This window comes from Symphalangus syndactylus, chromosome 8, assembly GCF_028878055.3.
Source record: "Symphalangus syndactylus isolate Jambi chromosome 8, NHGRI_mSymSyn1-v2.1_pri, whole genome shotgun sequence".
NCBI classification, from domain to species: domain Eukaryota; kingdom Metazoa; phylum Chordata; class Mammalia; order Primates; family Hylobatidae; genus Symphalangus; species Symphalangus syndactylus.
Genome location: NC_072430.2, coordinates 130,048,232 through 130,063,787, shown reverse-complemented (window position 1 = coordinate 130,063,787; position 15,556 = coordinate 130,048,232). Strand labels below are relative to the sequence as shown.

General features: G+C 35.6%; 1 protein-coding gene across 6 annotated transcripts in view; it reads right to left on the bottom strand.

Moving 5' to 3' along the window:
• NYAP2 (neuronal tyrosine-phosphorylated phosphoinositide-3-kinase adaptor 2) overlaps positions 1-15,556 on the bottom strand; it is a 330,902-nt gene that overhangs the window by 298,046 nt on the left and 17,300 nt on the right. Inside the window, exon 1 of one of the 6 annotated variants that reach the window (XM_055290806.1) lies at positions 11,126-12,631. The exons of the other annotated variants lie outside the window; for them this stretch is intronic. Within the exon in view, the coding sequence (XP_055146781.1) occupies positions 11,126-11,235 (110 nt within the window). The 5' untranslated portion in view covers positions 11,236-12,631. Of the gene's footprint in view, positions 1-11,125; positions 12,632-15,556 lie in introns of those variants that run through there. 6 annotated transcript variants of the gene reach the window in all.

Below are 15,556 nucleotides of genomic sequence, written 5' to 3'. Positions count from 1 at the left end.
AATGGATTATCAGTATACAATTAAATAAATATATTAACCTCAGTTTTATTGTTTTCTCTTTTGCTATGCTGAGGTTTATTTTATAGTGAGATTTTTAGCTACCTGAATATTATTGATTTCAAAAGAAAATGATTTTTCTTTGTTCTTCAAAATATTCCCATGCAAAATGCCTGAGACATTGCAAGGAATTCCTGGTATGCTGAACTTTGTGAAAATCTGAAGACACTATTACGGATCCAATGTGAAAGCTGTCCCAAGTACCAGTTCGTGGCTTTGGAAACTTTCAAGTACTCAGAAGGTCCTCTTGGTTATCCAGTATCACTATGCAAAATGCAAGCTTAGCATTTGAACTGTGAATTTGGAATCCTGCTGTGGTTTCTTTTGTGGTCTGCCAGATTTGATTCATATACAAGAAACTGATGGGCAGGCCATTACTTGTTCCTAAATCCCCACTCCCCACCCCCAGCCAAATAATGCATTATTTCTTATTCTTTCCTTTTTCATAACTGTTCTTTGGAGTCAGATACATCTGAGCTTTACCCTAATTCTGCCACTGGCTAATGATATGATCTTGAAGAATTTCTTAAGGTCTCTAAGACTCAGCTTAAATAAAACAAATGATAGAATCTGCCTCATGGAAATATTATCTGGATTAAATGGATGTAACATGTAAAGAATTTATAGGATATGTTATATAATAAGCACTAAATCAATGTCATCAGTTATTATGGTCTCTTTATGGTTACTTACATTTTTCTCTCTTACATTATGCAAATTTTTAAAACTAGCTGTCCTAGAACTTTAAAAATTTCCCGAGATGTTCTTGAAGTTTTACTGTGCATGTGGATCAATAATCCAAAGAACTCAACCACAAATGCAATTCTAAAGCCCAGGTTCCTGATGCTTTCCCAGCAATCACATTTGGGAAGGCCGGAGTACATTGAAATCCCTTCCAAAGAATTGGCCTAGGTGATGACAATTAGGTCAACAAAATGAATGGATAGAGTAGTAGCAGGTGTTTGAAAGCTATGAACTGCAGGCCAAATCCGGTTTGTCACCTGTCTTTGTAAATAAAGTTTTATTGAAACACTGCCACACTCATTCATTTAAGTAGCCTTGAGGGCAATTTCATGCTACAACAGCAGAACTGGGTAGTTGCCTTATGGTACAAATGCCCAAAATAATCAAATTATTACTATCTGAAAATATTTGCTGAGCTATGGACTAGAGGGTACCTGAGTAGGATAACACAGGAAGTGGGAGGAAGTTTTTAAAGAGCAGAGCTGCCAAATGATATTCAGAACTCAAGTTTCAAGTAATCTTTCCAGATTTCCCCTGGATTCCTATATTGAAAAAGAACTCAAAGGCCAGCAGGGAAGAGAGGGCAATAACCAACTATGGCTGGGACAAAAATGAATTTTTAAATTATAAATGACAAAAAACTCCATTGATTCTTCTCTTCCTGAGAAGGGAGAATGCTTTCTTACTAGGTCAGCCCAGGGACCTGCTCTCTCGTACAGAGTTCAGATATCTCTCAAAGACTGAAAGAGGAAAAATCAACCCCTTTTGCATATCCATCAGATCCTCCAAATCCAGAAATGTTACCTTGATCTGCACAATAATGAGCTTAACCAGAGAGAGCAGTAGAGAGAGGGAAGACTGGGTTGGCTGGTATGGGGGCTCTTAGGAGTTTATAGGTAGGAAGGAGAGTCATTGTCTTTGGTTTTTTGTTTTGGAATAAAATGCTCCTTTGGGTATTCTTCCAGAGATACCAGCAAAGATCTGAATCACTTTACAAATCTTCCAGGTCATTACATTCTCATTTGTTCAAAAGGGATTCTTTGCCAGATCTGGCCATTATTTGGCTCACTTTTAATTTTATGCATGGAAAGAAAATGATTAGAGGAGGTGCATTAAACTCAGAATAGAATTATGTAGATTATGTAAAGAATGCTAGTAGACCAAAATAAAAGATAGCAAGCAATAATGCCTGTGAAGGCCAGAGAAGGTTTCAGTGAGATACCACTTGGGCTGAGTCCTGAAGGAGCCACAGGGACTTGGACAGGGAAGGAGCCACGCGGGTGGTGAATGATGGAAAGGACACAGATGTGAGCAGAGGTTAAACTTGCAGGGGGACTACACATTCGGTACGGCTGGAGAGCAGTGACCCATCCAGCAATACTGATGATCCATTTAGTCCTCACTACAGTCTGTCAAGAAGGATATCGGGATTGTGATTTTCACAGATGAGGAAACTGTGATATTAAAAGGAAAAATGTATTTGACTAAAATTACACAGTTTGATGAAGTGTCATTATTTGTATCTCACTTAGTATCACATTAAGAAAATTGTCCCTTTTGTGGACAATCTCTGGGATGTTAAATTCTGGAGGGTGACTAGTTGGGGTAAGACTGAATAGTTACCCAATCTGAATATTCCCTAACATTTCTCCATCTATTTTGGAGTTGTGTGGATAAACTTTTAGGATGACAGGCAGCTTTTCTTCTCAGAGGTCATTAGGAGGTTTTTAAACTCTCCATTTTTCTTACACAAAGATTCTAGGTTTGATTGCCCAACTGATTCCTATGTCCAATAACAATCTAAACTAAACAGGATAATTTTGGCTGAAACTAGTCTCATTTCTCTTTTAAATTTAGCAATGACTTGCTATATGACCACAGGTAACTCACTTTTCCTGCTTGGATGACATTACATATTAATCCAAATCTGAGAAAAATTGTAAAATAGGAGATTAGTTACCGGCTCAGGGCCACTCTTTTTATTTCACAGTCTTCTTGGTGCTTCTATTTTCCCTTAAAACTGCAGTGCTCTCTCACCTATCATGTGGAGTGGGTCTAATAAAATCATTCACAGTCAGGCAGAAGTGACTAATAATTATCAAACTATACTAACATGTTATCTCTTTGCTTGTCTTATTAAAAGTGAACAAATACGCAAGTCAAAAGAATCGTTTCATAATTTGGGGATTTATGACTTTAGGCATTTCAAGAGAGGTATTTTCTCAGGGTAAGGGTTGAGTAAGCACTTCCTCAAATTACACCACGTGACTAGCTTCCTATTCATTCTTTAATAAAATCTCAGGATATCAGTCACTGAATCAATCGCTCAGATATACTTATTGAGTGTCCCCTGTTACAAGTGCAGTGGATGAGCAAAGCGAGTTCCTGCCCTCGTGTTGTGGGTACGTTAGTGGTTAAGAGTTCACACTGACTTAGCACTTACCGTGGATTCTCTTTTATGCTTTCATTGTGTCTAAAGTCATTTATTTCTTACAACATCCTAATCTGTAGGTACTGATATTACATGGAGAAAACTGCAGCCCAGTGAGTCTGAGTAATCTGTCCGTGATCACACAGCCAGGAAGAATGAGGGTAAAATGTGACTTGGAAGGATGTCTGACTCTACAGATCCCACTGCTACATTATGTTATAGATTGAGGTGAAAATATTAAGTAGAATTTAAAAAAAAAAAAAGAAAAGAGAAAGACAGCAAAGATAAGTATAACATGTAACTAATTTTCTAGCGGATGTTATACTTTTTAAATTTCAATTATCAAGAATTAATTCCTGCCAAACTACGTCTTTATTTTTTTCACCTTGATGTTTCTCACTGTAATGAATTTAAACTTGAGCTTACCCTTAACTATTCCTCCACCCCGTCATTTCTTTCTTTCTTTTTCTCTCTCTCATACAATGACACATTAATTCTTTTTCACAATCCAGTCATCAAACTGAAAATAATACACTTACATGGCATGTATGTCCAATTAGTACAGTTTCATTAATTAAACAAAAGAGTTTCCCTTGAAAACCTCTTCATTAATGTGCCTGCTAAAATCTATTATAATAAAACTCTTGGTGGTTGTATAAAATCCTAAAGTAATTCTAAAAACACAAACATTTATTTCTCTTCATTTATTCTCTACACAACAGTAGTTTCCATCCTACCACAGGGAAAAAGAAGTGTATTTTTAAACATATTAGATAGGCCTCTTAGAAAAGTCCATTTTCAAACAGAAACTCGACAATAGAAAGGCCTCTTTAATTTCCCCTTCACATTAAGTTTCCCATTCCAAGTGTGTGTCAAGAATTTAATTGCAGCATGAAATTAGCCAGTTATAAAATACTGTACTTGTGCCCTTGCCTTCTAAAGCAGAATGCACTAAATAATTTGCTTAATGGCCTCTAACATGAGACCTCAATTTAATAACCAGAGTGCCCTTACTTGTTGGATAAATTCCTAGTGAGTTATGCTCTGTGTGTAATCCATCAAAACATCAGTAGATCAAACACACGCACACTCATGCACACAGAAACTAAAAGAAAAATATAAATGCTGGTATGCCAAGCTGACTAGTTTAAAATGAACCAGCCTGGCAGATGACTGTACCTTTTATAGGAATGCACCTGATTCCTTCTCTTGTAGTTGTGTGAACAATACCCTCAAGGACTCAACGGTGGGAGATTACATGGCCAGTCCACAGACATGAGTTTGCTAGGGACCTTACATTTCTGTCTCCTTTTTCTGAAAGCTCTATTTCTTTAAAAAAAAAAAAAAATCAGTTTCTATAGTTGAGGTTGCCAGAAGGTTGGCTTCTAGAAAAGCAGTATTTCTATAATGATTATGTGTCAGTTTAGACATACCACTTTCAATATGATGGAAATGAACTCAGTCTTTTTTTATACTTCATAGAACTACACAGATTTCTTTTCCTGATTACTTCTAACAAGCATTTTGCAAACTTATTAGTTCAGAGACTAGAGAAGATGGAAACAAAATCTGGCTGTTTAGTGAATGGGCTAACATTTCTTGACCTATAATCTCCCTTTTTACTTTACTTTATATTGAATTTATATACACATATTGCTTTGGATTTATGAGAACTAAGTCAATGAGAGTAGCAGAAGACAATAGAATAAATATAAAATAAATTAAATAAAACAGAGGAAATTATAATTTGAGAGAATTCCAAAACCTTCATATTGACTTTTTGACTTTGTAGTTTACATGGGTAAATATAGGTAAATGTGTTGCTAAACCAATGCATTTATGGCATTTATAGTGAAGATATTGAAATGTAAGGACTTGACAAAAATAATACTAGATCATAACTCCGGGACTTTAGGTCTCAAAAGCCAATATTAAAAAAAATTTAAAATTTCAATGTTAATTTATGAGCTAAGTAAAATGGATGACTCTTCTTATAGTACTTAGAAGTGGTGTGCTATATTATTTATTAAGTTATTTGCTTTGCTCAGAGATGATAATTAGAGTTCAAATAAAGCAAATTGAAGCTGGAGAATATTAAAAGAAAGTATGCAGATGAGATTAATTTGACTTACTTATACCTCAGAAAAAAAGTTTGATAAAAACTTAAATTTTAATTAGTTCATTATCCTGCTATCACATTTATTACAAAATAACATATTCTTAGTTCACTTTTTAAAATCTACATTAATTAATTTGAAAGAGTTGAGAGAGACTCTTTTTCCCTAAAGTTTAATGTGAATGTAAACAAAATAAAATGTCATCTTTGAGATATTCACTCTCACTCTTAAATTTATGAAATTGCATTTCATCAATTATCTTAGGGACTGTGTTATCAACATGAAAAATAAAGTATCTCTGAATCTTTATCTTAGAAAATTTCATAAAAAGATCATACATTTCCATCATTGATAATACCTTCATGATGCATGTAGTAAAAAGGTGAGGTTTTTATTAACTAAATTGACTGCTCAAGGAGTTGAAACTAGTGAATGTATCCATTATGTACTATTTCTTGTCTGCCAGAATACATTGCATTCTTATCAGCAACTAACAAGAGCTGCTAGTTGGCACATGAGATAGTTTTATTGTGCTGTATCAGGTTGATCATGATGAGCCTGTCACTAAAATAGGGTTTTATCTGTGTCACTGAGGTAACATAACATGCATGCATTATTAAAGCACATTATTAAAAAGTAAACATGCATACACTTGTCTAGGTGAACACCAGGCCACAATATGAGAGATCTGTTTATTCCTCCACATGTTCACTGAGGCCATTTCATTTTTTTCCCAGGTTATAGTTCCTAGAATAGTTCATACATGCCATCAATCCTGAATTGAACTCTTCATTCAATTCTGGGGTGACAGAGGTCACGCTGTTTTCATGTTAACTAAATCACAGTCTGTCTCAAACCAAGATGGCCAATTGTGTTAAATTAAAGATAGATGTTCTTTGCTGAAGGCAGCTTACACAGGGGGCTGTGTTGACACCTCTAAGCTGACTTTCTTTTAGAATTCTAAGTCACATTGAAATGGAATGACTTGGATAGACAGGGTCACTGCATTAATGACAAATCCACGAGCCGCAGGGCATTCCTTCCTAAAACCCAATACCATCCTAATCTTTCATTCCTCTTCTTTAATGCAATCATGTAACTGCACAGGCTTCGTGTTTTCACCTCATTTCAAAATGCTCTCTTACATGCACCATCTCTCCTTGGAGACTTCTAATCTGGTAAGAAGTGATAGAATACTCTCCCTTCCACTCTAGGCTCAGAAGCAAGTGCTTTTATTTTCTGGTATGTGTGACACTGATTGACTTCTTTAGAAAACTCATATGGTGTCAACTCAAACCAGAGTATCAGAAAGCCATATTTTATTGTGTCTTTTAATAACACCTGTTTATAATAATGAGAGCTTCTGATAGCTAGCCATTGGGAAGAATACTAGTCGTAGTATCTATCATTAAAAAGAATAGTTCATGATTAGAAACCAGACTAAGATGCTGTCATTAAAATATTCATGGAAGTGTTCTGTTACTTTGTTTCCTTTTCTCCTTTATTCTCTTTGTCTTGTGCCTGAGAGTTTCCACCTGAAGGATATCTCTACACTACAGTGGTGCCCTCATCTGACTTTGCAAGTTTTGTATTGACTATACTTTTTTCCAGTTGTATTTTTAGCTGACACTCTTGCAATGGTGTGTAGTTGAATTACTCCCTGCCAGTGTTTTTTTTTAATAGATCAGTTCACAGCGTCCTTGCCTATTGCTTATCTCTCCAGTTATCTGTCCTTTTTTGCTGTTGCTGGTAATGTTCATTCAGACAGATATCATTCTTCCCTTTTACCTGTTTATTCCAGTCTAACCCTCTGAAAAAAATTTGTCATGAGTCAGGAGAAATTCCTCATGGCATGTATTATTGGTATTTGTGATTTGACTGGCAGCCGACTGACAGAGAACAATTTATCTACCTGAATTGGACTAGACATCACTAATGCACATGGCAGATTGATTGTACAGCTTCAGTGGATATATTCTTTATTAATGAGATGCAGTATGATTTGCTAAAAAGCCTTTTACTGGGTAGTCATTTTCCTTCCCCCTTCCCAATCTCTCTTTATCCCATTTAATCTGTTGAACCATGTACCATGTTTTGAAAATGTGTTTCTCTCCTCTACTTTTATTTGAAATACCCAGACATTTTAAGTAATTGCTAGCAAACTGAACAGAACAAACACAAAATAAAGGAAAAGAAATATTGGAATTGAAATGGATTATAAAAGACAGGAAACCAGAAAAAGAATTAAAATCCTAACAAGTCATTTAAATGAAATAAATGTAAAATTATGTGGAAAAGAAGAAGAAGAAAACAAATCAAGAATAACATTCGACATTTGAAATAACTGATTTATAGAAATGAATGTATTTGTACTGATAGGGGTTGTAAAGTGTCATGGGATTTCTTTCTAAAGAAAATATGCTATTTGTATTGATTTGCTGAGAGTTGAGTTGCTGAGGTTTGGGGACTTCAAATAGGGCCCAGCAAAAATCTAGAGAAAAACCATAAATTACACATCTCTTAACCCTTTGCTTCATTATCCAGAGGCCACCAGGCAGGAGAGAATACCTTATCTTAGCTTTGAGTTTTTTCTAGAACACCAGAAGGTGACATAAGGATGAACTATTTTAGATTCTAGTCTCACCCTGAACAAATATTCCCTCCTGTGTAATTTCCAATCCGGTATAGGAGGAGGATAAAAAAGGAAGTGACTTCTCTACTCCTGAGAGAAGAGTCTTCATGTGCTCTGATCACTATAGATATTTCCCCATTGTCTTTCTTTTTAAATTTCCCCATTACTGTTTTTTTTTTGTAAATCACAAAATGTCATCTGTCCCCTAAGTAAAATAAAATACCAGTTGCTGAAAGAATAATGTTCTCCTAAAAATAACCTAGAAAAAATTTGCTTGACAAATGATTTTCAATCCTATTTTGTCACTCATCTCAAAAACAAATACTATTTAAATTGTATATACTAACAGGCATCTAAATAATTTTTAAAATTATATGTGACAGTCTAGTAACAAGCATCCTAGGTGGTTAAGAAGCCTTCTCACTAGGTGTGGTGACTCATGCCTGTCTCCTAAGCATTTGGAAGCCTGGGGAGGGAGGACTGCTTGAGCCCAGGACTTCAAGGCCAGCCTGGGCAACATAGTGAGATCCCATCTCTACCATTAGCTGGGCACAGTGGTGCGTGACTGTGGTGTCCTAGCTACTTGGGAGGCTGAGGTGGGAAGATCACTTGAGCCTGGGAGGTTGAGGCTGCAGTGAGCCATGATTGAGCCACTGCACTCCAGCCTGGGCAAAAGAGGGAGATCCTGTCTCAAAAAATTTAAAAAAGTAAATAAATAAAACAAGAATCCCTGTAGAAAAAATCCTAATAGCTCCAATTTATCCATGGCATTCTGATTCTCTCTGTAAAAGAGTTGGATATGTCAGAGTTGCAATGACTGTATCAAGTACTATATGAAAAAAGAAATACAAAAATTACCCGGGTATGGTGGCACAAATGTGTAGTCCGAGCTACTCCAGAGGCTGAGGTGGGAGGATCACTTGAGCTTGGGAGGTAGAGGTTGCAGTGAGGTGAGATCATGTCACTGCACTCAGCCTGGGTGGCAGAGTGAGACCCTGTCTCAAAAACAAAAACAAAAACAAAAGAAAAGAAAAGAAAAAGAAAAAGAACTCCTCTTTCCCTGTGCAAAAAGCAGCTGTCAGTTATTGTTGGGCCAGCTTCCCCTCGCATCCTCAAACCAGTATGAAGCTGAAACCTCTCAGTAGCATTTACCTGTGATGCCGAATATACATTGCTCTTCAGAAAAGAAATCAAACTATAAAAAAATTTTAAAAATTATTTTAGGTTTTAGTTCTTGTAGACATAAAGTAGGCATTTTATCTTCATAATTCATCACTTCTTTCCCTCTTTAACTTTAGCCTAATTGTGTGGCAGTTTCACCAAAACATTTCTATTAATAGAGTAAAAATATAGCAGCTCATGTGCCCAGAAAGAAAACTTTCAGTGTAATTCCCTGAAAATATCTGGAAATTCATTAGCAAATTAAAATATCACATGCTATGCCAGCTTATTTACTATTCCCTTGGAGAAGACATCATCAATGCACTGAGTGGGTTCAATACAATCTGATTTGACAAATGTTTAATAACCTACTATGCACAAGAGACAGCTTCTCTGCTCTTGGAAGCCAGTTTAATAATTAAGACTAAACCTACCAATTATTGCATCCTTTTGAATCTATTCATATGCCAAAATTATCCTCATGTAATTTTAACTATTTTAGGAGAAAGAACAAAATATGTGTACATTGATAAGATAAAACAAAATGATAAAGTAGAACATTCACAGTTGGGGGCTGGGTACATGTGTCATTTGCAAATGCCCAAAGCAAACAATCTTCCCCTGTATTGCTTTCTACTCTACATGGAAGTGGAATCTTTGTAGACGTGGTGCCATATGATGTTATTAAGATAGCCACATTAAGTGATAAAGATGAAGGTAAAAATGGTGAAAGTAAAAATAATAACGGTAATAATATTAATACAAATAGAATAATAGCAGCAACCAATTCTATAATATGTTGACTACCCCACTAGTTGTGCCATGTGTTGTATCTTTTCTTTTAACACCTCAACAAAATGAAGATTGCTATTTCCAATTCAAAACGAATAGACAACTTTAAGAGTTAAGGGACTCATTATGAATCTCACTAAAGCTAGCAAGTGAAAGAAACTGATTCCATCTTGTATTAGGGCACAAGGATTTTCCCACTACTATGTTCCGTTTCACCCACATACACAGCATTACTCCCAGTTTCATTCTTACAATGAGGTAATAACCTACAGGTTTATTGAAATACCCAAGAACAGAAAACACCCCCAATGTGCATCAACTAATTATGTCTCCATCATTGCAAAAATGTCTTAAGTGAACATTACCAATGCTAATAACTGAATCTTCCCATTATCGGAGCATCTTTCCTTTTTGAAAATGTCAAGCATTCTGTAGGTCTATATCTGCCTTTTATCTTCCTTCTTAGATTACAGGATTTGTGACTGTCATCTCTGCCCTAAACTGGAAAGCAGCCGAGTGTGTGGATCATATAGCTCTTAGAATCAGTATCGCCGACTGCATGATTTCACTAACTGTGCAAAAGGCAGAGACCTCTAGGCAATGGTTCATTTGTTCTGGTTAATCTGGGCGCTTGCCCTCCATTTGCTATTTAATGAGTGTAAAGTTTCAGTTTTGCAAGATGAATAAGTTCTAGAGATGTGTACCTGTAGTTAACAATACTGTGTTATACACTTAAAAATTTGTTAGGAGAATAGATCTCATGTGTGATGTTATTACACACATACAATAACAAAAACTTTCCTGAAATTTAAATGTGTATATGTACATAATTTTTAGAGTTTTATAAATTTGTATAAAGTTTATAAAATTTTTGACTTTTCTAAATGTATATAAAAAGTTTTATAAAAGTATTAACATTTATGTAAAATTTTTAACCTCATACCTACAAATTATCAAAAATGAAACATGAAATTCTTACAAATATCAACAAATCATTGAAATCCTAATACACATCTCAAACATACTATGTCTAAAACTTTTCTCACCAAACCTGATTCTGTTGCCATCCTCCCCATCTCAGTTAATGGAAACAGCATCCTTTTTGCTTGCTTTCACACCTCCCATCCAATCTGTCACCAGATTCTGCCAATTCTACCTTCAGAATGTAACTACGATTCCAGCACATCTCACCTCCTCCAGGGCTGCTGCTCTGGTCCCAGCCACCATCTTCCCTCATCTCTATTGCTTTTACAGCCTCCTGACTGGTCTCCCTGCCCTGCCCTTACTGAGACCCACCTCATCCCAATTTCATCCTGAGCTAAGCCAGCTTCCTGACAGTAACCTCCATGTCCTCACAAGATTGGACTCCGTTGCCTCTGGCCTGATCTTCTAACCTCCACCTCACCTGTTCTGCCCTGTTCGAGCCACAGTGATGTCCTTCAGGGACCTTCTATGTGCTAGGAATGTTCCCCATTATGACCTTTTCTCTCCACATTCCTTCTTCCTTAGAAATCTGTTTCTCTTGAGATCTGCATGGCTTCTCTCCTCACTTATCACTCCAGGTCTTTGCTCAAATGTCACATCCTCAGTGAGTCTTTCCCTGAGCTTATTTTAAATTGCACTCTCCCCATGCTCCTGACCCCTAACTCTCTAGTTTAGTTTTTTTTTTTTTTTTTTTTTTTTTTTCACAGAATTTGTTACATTTGCACTTACTCTATCTTTGCTTGTTTCTTTTTTGTCTGCCTTCTCCACCTCCCAACCCCCTACCAGATTGTAACTCCGATGAGGACAAGCATGTTTTGGTATTCTGTTCACCATCTTATCCCAAGCACTTAGAGCAATGACTGACATACAATAGATGCCCAATATATGCTTAATGAAAAATTTAATATGGAAACAAAATACCTATGCAATACATATAAACATCAACCTAATCGAAAATTAAGAAGTCTCCTTGGTAATGGCCCTCTTCATTCTTTGCTGAACCACTTCATTTTTTATTCAAACATCAGGATATGCTGAGTGGTATACTTAGCCCCAAATCAGAGATGAAAATGCAATTTACTAATTAAAATAATAGATTTTAAATACTTGTCTTTTTTATCTTTTAAAACATCTTCCTTGTACATCTTATTGAAATTGCTTTTCTTTTTCTTTTCTTTTTTAAGTGGTCTTTTTTTCTGCTTCCTAGCAGGCTGGCTATATTCACATTCCAGTATGGACATGAATATTCCATTGTGTATTTCCAAATATGAGCATTATCGAGAATAACTTTTAACTAGAGGCATATGTTTCAAGCAGAGATTCATTTTGAGGGGGGACTTGATTTTTCTTTTATCAATTCATGATTAAAATTAATTTTAAGGTAACCCATACATGTATAACGAAGACATTTTCTTTAGGCTACCTCAAAGTTAGAAGCCTTGGAGCAATTTTATTAGCATGCTCAGGCTCTATTCTAGCAGTTTCATTTGTTATATTAGACACATTCTCTAGGAGACATTGCATTTTTAGTAGTTCAAAAAGTCCCCTGACTCATAGCCTTACTCCATAATAATTTCTTTTTCTTATGGGTTTTTTGGAAACATATTACAAAGGCCATCTTTAGTTAAAGATATCCTCCAATAGCTTGAAGAATATAAAAAATAGCCCTCAACAGGAAACTATGGCAGTCTATAACCATCTCTCCATATTTAACATTACTTTTCAAAGAAAGATTACCTTAAATTCTCCAATGGGCTTCTGTTTAATCATTCAATTTGCCATGGTGTTCGATGTTTGGAAGGTCCACTCTTCACTGCAATTTCCTCTGTCAGAAGAGCTTAATTCTCATGCTGACTGAGTAGCTCACATGGGGCTCTGTTCTGAAAGGCCCCTCCTCTTGCCAACATCTGTCTATTTATTTCAGATATAGAACAGATACTGAGCTTCTTAAAATGTAAAATAAGTGCTAGGTCTAGGATATAATTAAAGTCAAAACAACCAAAATTATAAATAGCTCTTGAAAGGTACGTGAGAAGACTGAAGGAGGCTTACCCTAACAGGCACCTTTAAAGGAACTTTTTAAAATGTTGTCTCTAATCTGTCCTGGCAGGTGACTAGATGAAAAACCCAAGATTGTCTCTATTACTAATATAAGTATAATGTAAATTGTAAATTTATAAATTCTGAAGTTTGTGTTAAGCATCTTGGGAACCTTGATGGCTCTAACTGAAAATAATAGGTCAGCAGGACAGATGCCATTTTGACTTGTTTAAGGGGACTCCTTAGATTAACTTTCCCCAAAGCATTGAAAAAAATATATAGAGCACCTATCATAAGTTAATTCATTTAGAATCAGCCTTGCAGATTAAACTTCTGGCTCAATAAAGAATTTTTCTGGTCTAATCGTATGGTTTGAGGAATAAAAAACTTGCGCATGCATTTGATTTTTTAACCAAAATTACTCCCATATATGAATATCTTGTTTAGCTTTGAGGAAGAAAATCTGGATGCATGATTTTTACAAAAAAACAAGCAAAGTAGCTTGTGGTTCCCTGAAATGATTAATAGAAAAGTGATTCGAATTAATCACAAACACAAGAGGAAGCTGAAATTAGACAGGGTTATTAAGATACTGGCTGCTGTTTAATCTCACCCGTTATCAACACATTAACCTTGTTTTCTCTGCCTGAGCACTAAGTCCTACAGCAAAATTAGGTCAGAAATTCACATCAGATCAGATCAGCTGATTCATTCCAGCAAGAACCTGACATGCTGCAGATTTGAGTTTAATTCTAGATAGGAGGATGGCTGAGGACTTTTTTTTTATGTTGCTCAAAGCGTAGGTTAGTTATACAGTATTTCTGTGCTAACTGTAGAGTATTCCCAAGTACTCTTAGGCAAGCTGGTAGAGTATTTCTTAAAGTTGACAGTGTGTTTCCAAACCTTTGTTTAACCACGTTCACTTCACCTGTGCAATGGGGCTTAAACACTCCTTTTCATGTAGAAATAGGGTATCTCATTTTTCTACATGCTTCCAATTAAAACAAATCTAATAATATTAGCTATTCGTGATCAAAATAGCTATTCATGGTGCAATGAGTGGGTATATCATTCACAAAAATGCACTTCAATAGATGCTATTTCCACAAAGTCTACTGCCACAAATCATGGGTATGATCCCACAAGTCATTACTATCTAAAGAGGATTTACGTAACTGTTAACAGTTCTCTAATAAGAGCTCTTTGTGTAATTATGTCTTTCGGTAAAGTAGTCATTTAAAATATTAACCAATTCAAAACTTGGATATCATAGCCATTTGCTTTTTGGGCAGCAATGTATTAGTAAAGGAAAAACAAATATTTTCTTTATTTTTATTTTTGTTTTATTTTTCTTCATGGTCCAAAGGATGGACTTTAGTGGTTCTTTTTGAGTAACAGAAATACTGAATATTTCAAATATAGATAGCTTTCAAGTATATATAGTAATATGCAATTGCATGTATTTTTTTAAAGGAGCTGTAAGTAATCTAATTCCATTTCTGTCACTTTTAAAGAGGAAATGTAACCTCATATAGATCCCTTGAGGGCATCCACAGGGAACAGAGACATTCCTAATCAGCCTAAGTAGTCCTTTGTGTCAGAACCACTTTGTTAAAGTCGAGAGCTGTCTTCCAGATTCACAATGTTTTGGAAAATTTAACTAATGCAGCATTTGTTTGATTAGAAAAAAAAAAATCCTACGCTTACCTATGGTAGATATGATGCTCAGAAAGACATGTACTGGGAACAGATTTTCTTGTTGCTTTCAATTTAAAGGATGTTTCCTATATTGTTTTTAAAATACTATAGCTAATAGCAAAATGAGACAGTGCAGGGACCAGTTGCAGATTTAAGAAAGAAAACTTTGTTTGAAGGGACTTTTTGTGCATTTAGCATACCAGATGATCTCTGGATTGCCTGTCCTTCTCAGTGAATATCGTCACTTGATGGCCTAAACTTGGTGGCCTGTAAATAGTCAACTCCAAAGAAGGTGTTCACAGATACACCCAGGTACCGCCTTAAGGGATGTTTGTGGCTGGACTCTGTTTTCGTCGGTCACTTGCCTTCTTCTCATTGGCTGGTTCCTGAGTGTGTCAATGGTTCAATACACGACTACCCTTCCTGTTTCTTACCTTTTCTCTCACTCACATGATAAACTGGGACTTTGCAACCCATCTCAAGAGAACTCATTTCTGTGAAGCTATAGGTTTTGTGTGTTTATTTTCTTATAGGTTTTTCATAAAAAAGTAAATCTCATTTAACAGTGCCTGCACAAAACCATTAGGATTTAAAATAGCAGAAAAGATAAGCTACTAAAATATTTTTTCATTCTCCATTAACTTGTTTCCTTTAAGTCTTTTTCTCTCTTTCTCACCAAATGTTATTTGAAGCTGTTGAGAAAAACACTAAGAGCATCACTTTTTATTTATTTGATATTTTTCACCCAACCAGACTTTTGAGTAAAATCCCATTTGAGAAATGGAAGTGAAGGTATGAGAAAGTTAATAGTGACAAGGTGCTCAAGATAGTTTAAAAATAAGGAATTGGGCTCAGAAAGCCTAAGTGACTTAGAACACTGAGAAAGTGATGAGGATATTC